Source organism: Pristiophorus japonicus, chromosome 11 (assembly GCF_044704955.1).
Source record: "Pristiophorus japonicus isolate sPriJap1 chromosome 11, sPriJap1.hap1, whole genome shotgun sequence".
Taxonomy (NCBI): domain Eukaryota; kingdom Metazoa; phylum Chordata; class Chondrichthyes; family Pristiophoridae; genus Pristiophorus; species Pristiophorus japonicus.
This window is the reverse complement of record NC_091987.1, coordinates 53,674,111-53,683,891: the sequence shown is the minus strand read 5'-3', so window position 1 is coordinate 53,683,891 and position 9,781 is coordinate 53,674,111. Positions and strand designations below refer to the sequence as shown.

The 9,781-nt window shown below is 42.6% G+C and overlaps 1 protein-coding gene across 2 annotated transcripts in view; it reads right to left on the bottom strand.

Moving 5' to 3' along the window:
* Positions 1 to 2,757: 2,757 nt before the first annotated feature.
* LOC139275724 (OX-2 membrane glycoprotein-like) overlaps positions 2,758 to 9,781 on the bottom strand; it is a 60,052-nt gene continuing 53,028 nt past the window's right edge. For both annotated transcript variants that reach the window (XM_070892907.1, XM_070892908.1), the window contains one exon: positions 2,758 to 3,006. In XM_070892907.1, the coding sequence (XP_070749008.1) occupies positions 2,963 to 3,006 (44 nt within the window). In that variant the 3' untranslated portion in view covers positions 2,758 to 2,962. The remainder of the gene's footprint in view (positions 3,007 to 9,781) is intronic.

The window sequence follows — 9,781 nt, the reverse complement described above, 5'->3', positions numbered from 1 at the left end:
CAGTTTTAAGAATCGAACTTCAACAGCCCAGGCTAGTGAATTAATCATGTGTAGATGTTATATGGGCAAAATGAATGCGAGGATGAAGCTCACCATAAGATTTTGAAATTTGGCATGGAACCTGATTACCATGAATATGATAGAAAGACTTGGATTTATATAGTGCCTTTCATGACCACCAGACATCTCAAAGCGCTTTACAACCAATAAAGTGCTTTTGGAGTGTAGTCACTGTTGTAATGCAGGAAACATTAATGTAGAAAATAATATTGAAATATAGCTTATGCTGGCTCTGCAAAACATAGCGCGCTGCAAATTGACTGCTTGATTCATTGAGTCTCCATGGTGCCAGTGGTGTTCGACAAATGGAGCCACCAGGATGTCGTAAAAACCCAATTGGTTCACTGATGCCTTTTAAGGGATGATACCTGCCATCTTGACCTGTTCTGGCCTACATTCATAAATATAACTCCAGACCCACACCAATGTGGTTGAATTTTAACTGCCCTCTAAAGAGGCCTCACAAGCCACTCAGTTGTATCAAACCTCAAGGCAGCTAGGCATGGGCAATAAATGCTGGCCTTGCGAGCGATGATCACATCCTGAGAATGAATATAAGACTAAATCAGGGTTGTAGAATAAAATCTATTCACAGGAGGAGGGGGAAACGATAGAGCCACTGCTATACATTGCTCAGCAATGAGTTACAAAATGGCATATGCAGAGCAATGTGGAAGGCCACCTTCTTAGCATCTAAGTTGGAGCTTATAATGTATATTGCCAAAATATATAAACTACCTGGGCTACAAATGATTTGATGTTATCTTTAGACTATTGGGCTAATATTATGAATGCATGTTCCTCAAGGGGAACCTTACCTGCCATATTAGGAAAATTACGGGCGTGAGGAGTTCCCACGATTTTCTAACAGACTCTCCCGGCTGAAAGTGCAGTTTTGTAAGATTGGCCCTTATATCAAATACTCAAAGCTGTGTAATTAGTTGTCGCTCTTTTTGTATATTAGTCATAACAACAATAAAAAACTAGAAGCAACTTGAATAATATTTTAAGTGATTAATGTTAGCAACAGAGTAGAAGTATCTAAGTGTCTTCCCTGCGTTACACTGTCATTTTTTAATGTAGTAGCATGTGGCCAGCTGACAGAACAAATAAAAAGCCTCGTCTTTCAGCTTACTGAATAAAATTGGAGGCAAGACACAATCACACGGAAAACTGACATTATGTGAATCAGTAATAAAGTATAGTTACATGAAATTAAAGCCACAATATATTTGTGAAAGCAAATTCAAATATAATTCAAACATGCACAGCTTGCGAGTGCACAATAAAATCCTATCTTTCCAATATTTATAATGTAATACATTGAAAACCGAGGAACAATGCTATTTCAATCAATTTTACATTTCAGTAGTTATCATTATAGGCAATCCCTTGAAATCGAGGAAGACTTGCTTCCACTCCAAAAGTGAGTTCTTGGGTGACTGAACAGTCCAATTCGGGAACCACAGTCTCTGTCACAGGTGGGACAGACAGTTGTTGAAGGAAAGGGTGGGTAGGGAGTCTGGCTTTCCGCACACTCCTTCCGCTGCCTGCGCTTACTTTCTGCATGCTCTCAGCGACGAGACTCGAAGTGCTCAGCGCTCTCCCGGATGCTCTTCCTCCACTTAGGGCGGTCATTGGTCAGGGACTCCCAGGTATTGGTGTGGATGTTCCATTTTATCAAGGCGGCTTTGAGGGTGTCCTTGAAACGTTTCCTCTGCCCACCTGAGGCTCGCTTGCCATGTAGGAGTTCCAAGTAGAGCGTTTGCTTTGGGAGTTTTGTGTCCGGCATGCGGACAATGTGGCCCGCCCAATGGAGCTGGTCAAGTGTGGTCAGTGCCCGATGCTAGGGATGTTGGCCTGATTGAGGACACTAACATTGGTGCGTCTGTCCTCCCAGGGGATTTGCAGGATCTTGCGGAGACATTGTTGGTGGTATTTCTCCAGCGATTTGAAGTGTCTACTGTCAGAGGGTACAGGGTTCGATTGCTCTAGACAGCTCAATTGCTTAATTATTCAGAATACAGGGTATAAGCTGAGATATGTTTTAAGGATGACACAAGTGGCGAGAGAGGAAAATTACATGTGCCAAAATTAAAAGGAAGACATTTAAAAGAGAATATCACAAAGTATTAACATACTAATATAACATTTCTTTGTCTATTGTTTTAATGGAGCTATTAACTATTTAATAATTAATGGGTGAAGTCCCGTTCACCCATCAACCTTATGCTCGCTGACCTATATTGGCTCCCGGTTAAGCAACCCCTCCATTTAAAATTCTCATCCTTGTTTTCAAATCCCTCCATGGCGTCGCCCCTCCCTATCTTTGTAATCTCCTCCAATCACAACCCCCTGATATATCTGCGCTCCTCTAATTCTGCCCCCTTGAGCATCCCTGATTATAATCGCTCCACCATTGGTGGCCGGGACTTTTGTTGCCTGGGCCCTAAGCTCTGGAATTCCTTGCCTAAACCTGTAAGCCCCACGTTCCTCCTTTAAGATGCTCCTTAAAACCTACCTCTTTGATCAAGTTTTTGGTCATCTGCCCTAATTTCTCTTTATGTGGCTCGGTGTCAAATGTTGTTTTATAGCACTCCTGTGAAGCACCTTGGGATGTTTTACTACATTAAAGGTGCTATATAAATACAAGTTGTTGCTGTTGGTATAAAATAATGGAAAAAGGAATTTCATACGAACGGTGTAAGCATTTGCATGCAAATAGCATGGTGTAATGTTTAATTCAAACTAAAAAGCAATCTTGCCAGGGAACGCCGTCTACATGTAGCAGCAGCATGTCTGCTGCCATGTGTGGTTCTGTTTGTTATAAATCCTGGTTTGGGGTCAAACTGCTTGTAGTTAGAAGTTCACGGTGGAAATTCCACCTGAGTTGTCGGCTGATCTACTGCTGTCCATGACGATTTAATCTCGAAATAAATTCAACCCCTATGAAAAGAAAGGCCATAAATTATATATTGTAAATGAAGAAAATCATGAGACCAAAATGCAGTGATCAAATATCATAATTTTATGAAGCAACATAAAAAGTGGAAGAATATGGCTGTGGTTATGTGGTAGACATCCATTACCCTAAGGACCACCTGCAGTGTTGAAAAAAGTTTAATGACCTCACTAGTCAGCTAGAAGCATGCCTTTGGCTTAGTGGTAGCATTCACATTTCTCAGTCAGCAGGTACAGGGGCTGACTGCTCCAGACAGCTCATTTGCATAATGATTCAAAGCACGAAGTGTAAACTCAGATGTGTGTTAAGGATGACAATTGGTGGGAGGGGAAAATTACGTGTCAAAATTTTAAAAAGAAGACATTTAGAAGGGTATGTTGTAATACAGGCACAAAAACTCCAAAAGCCTTTGCAGCCTTCCAATGCAGACCCTAGACCCAACCAGAAATTTGTGTGTAACTGATTCTGCCTGGCTTTGCTGCCCAGAACACCTTTCTGCTCGAAACTAGGCACAGGTAAGTAGCACTTGACACTAAAATGAGTCCCAAAGAGTCTTATTATATAATCTGTAATTGGCTATTCTGCTTTCAACAGCTATAGATGTAATGATAGATACGTGGGTGTAATACAGCTTCAAATTGTTAAAGAATAGGTCAATCCCTATATCTGCTTGAGTGGACAGGGCCAGACCACATCATAAATTACGGCAATTAGTATCACTTAAACATTTGGGGTGAGTATCATGTTTCTCCAGCAGAGAGGAGGCCCTGCAAGGGCCAATGAAAATCCTTGTGGTGACATTTTTGGCTTCCAATGGAGCAATGAATCTCCTCTGGGATTGATTACCGTTCACTAGTAATGGTTGAGGATTTTCGTAAGGCCCTCAGGAGGGATCACACCAGCAATCAGCTGCCAAGAATTCCCTGTAGGCCTTTAAAAAGGTGGATTATATTAAATTCACTGGGTAGCCTGGGAACTTCCCCCAGAGACACCCCCTTAATGTAGGGGATGTGGGAGGAAGATCCGGCCATGCCACCTTCTATTAGAAAATGATTAAGTGGAAGAAATGGAGCAGAATCCTGGTGGGCTCAGGTTCAGCCCCAAAATCTAACCACAGGTGGACAACTCACGTGCTCTCTGGCCTGAATTGGTGTTTCGGGGCCTAGGAAAATAGGAGTGTAAGTGAGCTGATCAATATTCTGCAACTACCCATTATCTGCCACTGTGTACACATACACCATCTTTTTATATTGAGCGTGCGATGCATCACTAGTCAAAAACGGATCTGGCCAGTGAGTTATTTCCTTTCTTTGGTGTTTTGTGGATGTAAGGTTAGTTCTTCCTCTGTGCAACCATAAATATTTTCAAAAAGCAAACTAACTTACACCATTTGAGCATGCTTTTCAACGGAAATTAGGATTAGGATCTAGCAACAGTTTAGCAGAATACAATGGGATAACTATAAATAGTTATCCCTGGACCTGTTTCCTCATTTGGGGTGCAGTAGGAAATTCCAAAGAAAATTCAAGCTGAAAAGATCAAAGCTAATTTGTGTCACCTTCCTCACTTCTGACAAGATCAAAACTGGAGCAATTTAACCCTTAGACTACAACAATCCAGGGAAATGATGTCTCCCTGGACTGAACAAAATAGCACATTTTTAGTTCATGCATGTGATGCTGAGAAATATTGAGGGGTCATATTCTGTCAGATGTTCCAATGGACTCCCATTGTAACACTGGTGGAAATTCAGAGAACGGTTCAGGTATGCTGCTTTATGAACTACACTGGGATTTACACGCTTAGGCTTGTAAGAGGGATGGATCTGGAGGTGGGAATCCTACATTGGGAGTTGTGAGCCTGGGCCATTGAACCCTATGTGATGAGGTATACCAGCCTTCAGCGGAGCACAAGTGGGCACTATTGGGCTGCTGTTATGATGAAATTGGGGGCTACAGCCCAACGAAGCAGCCTGGACCATGAGAAAGGAGGGGAGGCCAAACACAATCGGGGCGGGTTGGCGGGGCATTGGTCCCCAGTTAGCAGGCAGACAGCAGAGTTTCCAACAACATAGCTGCATCATAGTGACACAGGAGCTTCCGGCATCGTACAGACCAGGTGCCTTTCTACTGACCACACATACTCTGGCATGATAATGCAAAAGGGCACCAGCGAGCGAGATGCTAGTGCAATGACCAGGACTACGTCCTATGTATTTCCAGGCTATAATATTTTACAACAATAACACCAATCCAATTTCTGCAGTAGTTTTATTTACTGTAATGTTAATGCTACTTCTAAACAATAAAAATGATTTCGACCTAATTAGTGAGGTCAGTTTTAGAGCCACTACCATCACTATTTGGGATGCAAACAGGATAGTAAAGCCAAGATATCCAATAGAAATTAATTGCACCAGATTCTCTCCAGTTTAAAGCTCCACCCTGTTATACGGGTAGGAAATTTCCATTTGAAGCATGTGGAACTGTCGTTAGCCTATCCAAAAGGGGGCAGGAAGAGCACTGTCCCATTTCAGTTATATAGCGCCTTACACGATCACCGGACGTTCCAAAGCACTTTACAGCCAATGAAGTACTTTTTGAAGTGTAATCACTGTTGTAATATAGGAAACTCAGCAGCCAATTTGCGCACAGCAAGTTTCCATGAAGAGCAATGTGATAATGACCAGATAATCTGTTTTTGTTATGCTGAGGGATAAATATATCATCAGGACACTGGGGATAACTCTCCTGCTTTTCTTTAAAATAGTGCCTTGGAATCTTTTACATCCACCTGAGAGAGCAGATGGGGCCTCAGTTTAATGTCTCATCCGAAAGACACCACCTCCGACAGTGCAGTACTTCCTCACTACTGCATTGAAATGTCAGCCTATATTTTTGTGCTCAAGTAACTGGAGTGGGACTTGAACCCACAACCTTCTGTCTCAGAGGCAAGAGTGCTACCCACTGAGTCGCGGCTGACATGGGACCCAAAATCTCCAGCATGTCCAAGGAAACTTGGCACGGTGGCGATTTCATGATGGACCTTCAGATGGGGCATCCATTAAACGGCTCACGAATGTCAATGGCAAGTGTTTTAAGCATTTTAAAGGTCCTTTTTGTAATTTAAAAAAACCTTCCTGCTAGCACCTTGGCTTTCATGAGCCTTTGTGCCAGTTGTTATTTTTTCTTTTGCTCCCAGCTCACTTTACTGGGACCAGTAAGAGTACTAATGGAGATCCTCCAAATTGACATGTTTGGTGGAAGAGGAGAACCTGTAGAGCAATGCTGGGCAGGTCAGGATAACCTAAAGATGCTCCGTGCCCTCCTGCCTGGACCAGCACCCCTGCATCTGCGAGACATGTCACATTACCTTGCTTTGGCATATATTCTGCTGATAGAGGCTCCTGTTTCCAAAGGAAGCTACACCAGCAGACTCTGGTAACATCACTATGAGATGTGAATTCTAAAGTATCATCATCATCATCGGCAGTGTCTCGAAATCGAGGAAGACTTGCTTCCACTCTTAACATGAGTTCTTAGGTGGCTTTACAGTCCAATACGATAACCACAGTCTCTGTCACAGGTGGGACAGATAGTCGTTGAGGGAAAGAGTGGGCAGGGAGCCTGGTTTGCCGCACGTTTCTTCCGCGGCCTGCGCTTGATTTCTGCATGCTCTCGGCGAAGATACTCGAGGAGCTCAGCGCCCTCCCGAATGCACTTCCTCCACTTAGGGCGGTCTATGGCCAAGGACTCCCAGGTGTCAGTGGGGATGTTGCACTTTATCAGGGAGGCATTGAGGGTGTCCTTGTAACGTTTCCTCTGCCCGCCTTTGGCTCGTTTGCCGTGGACGAGTTCTGAGTAGAGCATTTGCTTTGGGAGTCTCGTGTCTAGCATGCGAACAATGTGGCCTGCCCAGTGGAGCTGATCAAGTGTGGTCAGTGCTTCAGTGCTGGGGATGTTGGACTGAACAAGGACGCTAACGTTAGTGCGTCTGTCCTCCCAGGGGATTTGCAGGATCTTGCGGAGACATCGCTGGTGGCATTTCTCGTTGTGCTGGAAGGATCTTGAGAAGCACCTCATAAATTGGTGCCCAAAAATATTCTGTAAATTGGTGAAATATCAGATATTTTTTTAAGAATGGTCTTATAAGTAATAAGATAATCACCACTACCTCTCAGCAGCTATATGGATCGTTAAAACCGCTTTTGGAGCAATACAAAATAGTGGAGAAGCATATCCATGAAGGGCTGTAGATATACTGATATGTTTTCTGATATGGTTTCAGAGGATGTTGTTATTGAAAATAAAAACTTTAACTACTGACACTCAGCATTATTTCTTTTAGATGATGTTAGATTTATTAACGAAAGACACATGGTTGAAAGATTGTACTTATATGTGAACTTTGCGCGGCTCCATCCTGGGTAAGAGCCCCACTCAACATGGGCGCAGATTGGAGAATCGATCACGGGGATCAGTGCTCAATTAGTGGGACTCCCAATTTTCTAGGTATTCATTTTACAATCGGGAGTACCACAAATCAGGCACCATATCTACTCACCAGATTCTCTCATCGAATGAATCTTCATGCCGGGATTTAAAGTGATTTAAAAAGTTATTTATTACTGTGTGTCGGTGTTGTGTCAATTGTCCTATTCAATATGGAATATTCTTAACTTGCTGCTTCCTTTCCGCCCCCTTCTTTGTTATTATAATAATTTGCGAGAGATGAACGTTCAGAGTGAGAAAGCTTCAAGATTGTATTTTATGTTCAAGAATTGATGATTATCAAACCCTGATGTTTTGTCTGTTCTCTCACTGTTTTTATTTTCTCTTTTTCATTTGTTATTATCTTAGATAAACTGCAGTTTTGGAACATGTGCCGTATAGTATAGGTTTAAATTAAAAAGAAACCCTTTAGATTAATTAGCCTTCCACAATAGTAACAAATATTAAAATAAGCTGTTTTCTTTAAAAGTTATTTACAAAGGATTTGCTTAGTTCTGTAATGCGCGTTTTTCCTGGGGGACCTGTGCCCAGGTGCAACATGCCCACGTGCCTTGTTCCTGTTCAAACTTATGGACACCCACATTTGGGGCAGCCAGGTCATTAACATGGTGTAGGCATATTCCCTGTGTAGGTTCACCCACTAGCAGAGCTTAACACAAGGAAGCAGGAGCAGAAACAGGAATGCCCATCGAATTTGGGACCTTCTGGTTGTTGTTGTACAATTGCCAGCTTCCTGGGGCACTGCTGAATACCAGGGCCCATGGATATAAGCAGTGGCAATTGAAATGAACAGCTGGGAATGCCCTCTCCCTCATTACCAAAACTTTTCCCCTCTGCGGAAGTCTTGGAGATTCTGGGGCAATGTAATGGTGGCAGAGAACTGGCAAAACTTTGCCCTCTCATTTCCCTGAAATTTGTGCCTGGGGAATAGGCAGTCCCAGGGAGAAAAGGTCATGAAACAGCCCCATGATCTCTTTATTATTTGACTCCAGTGCAGCACTGAATGATTGTTGCACTGTCGTAGGTGCCGTCTTTTGGATGGAACGTTAAACCAAAGCCGCATCTACCCTCTCGGGTGGATGTAAAAGATTTCATGCACTATTTGAAGAAGAGCAGGGAGTTCTCCCCGGTGCCCTGGCTAATATTTATCCCTCAACCAACATCACTAAAAAATAGACTATTTGATCATTATTACATTGCTGTTTGTGGGACCTTAATGTGCACAAATTGGTTGTTACGTTTATTACATTACAACAGTGACTACATTTAAGAAGTACTTAATTGGCTGTAAATCACTTTGGGATGTCCTGAGGTCATGAAAGGTGCTATATAAATGCAACACAGATGTTCTCCCACTGACATTACATACTCCAGTAGTATTGAACTTTGACAGGGGTGTAAAACGAGCAGTGGTGGATCGGCTGCCCATTGTCCATATACCCTACCCAATTGTCCATTTAATTCAATGAAAAGGCAAATCGAGTGGGCTGTACGATGGATGACTGATCCACCACCACCTGCTTTGTGCCCCAACTGAAGTTGAATTTTACCCTCAAAATGTTTACAAGTGGCATCAAACTGGAAGGATGGTCTAACTTCCTTAAGTGTGGCATAAGAATAAAAAAAGGAAGGTGGCTCAACCATGGCTAACAAGGGAAATTAGGGAAAGTGTTATATCCAAGGAAGAGGCATATAAATTGGTCAGAAAAAGTAGCAAACCTGAGGACTGGGAGAAATTTAGAATTCAGCAGAGGAGGACAAATAGTTTAATTAGGAGGGGGAAAATAGAGTATGAGAGTAAGTTTGCAGGGAACATAAGAACTGACTGTAAAAGCTTCCAAAGATATGTGAAGAGAAAAAGATTAGTGAAGACTAATGTAGGTCCCTTGCAGTCAGAATCAGGGGAATTCATAATGGGGAACAAGGAAATGGCAGCCAATTGAACAAATACTTTGTTTCTATCTTCACTAAGGAAGACACGAATAACCTCCCGAAAATACTAGGGGACCGAGGGTCTAGCGAGAAGGGGGAACTGAGGGAAATCCTTATTAGTCAGGAAATGCTGTTAGGGAAATTGAAGAGACTGAAGGCCGATAAATCCCCTGATAGTTTGCATCCCAGAGTACTTAAGGAAGTGGCCCTGGAAATAGTAGATGTATTGGTGGTCATTTTCCAACATTCCATGGACTCTGGATCAGTTCCTATGGATTGGAGGGTAGCTAATGTAACACCACTTTTTAAAAAAGGA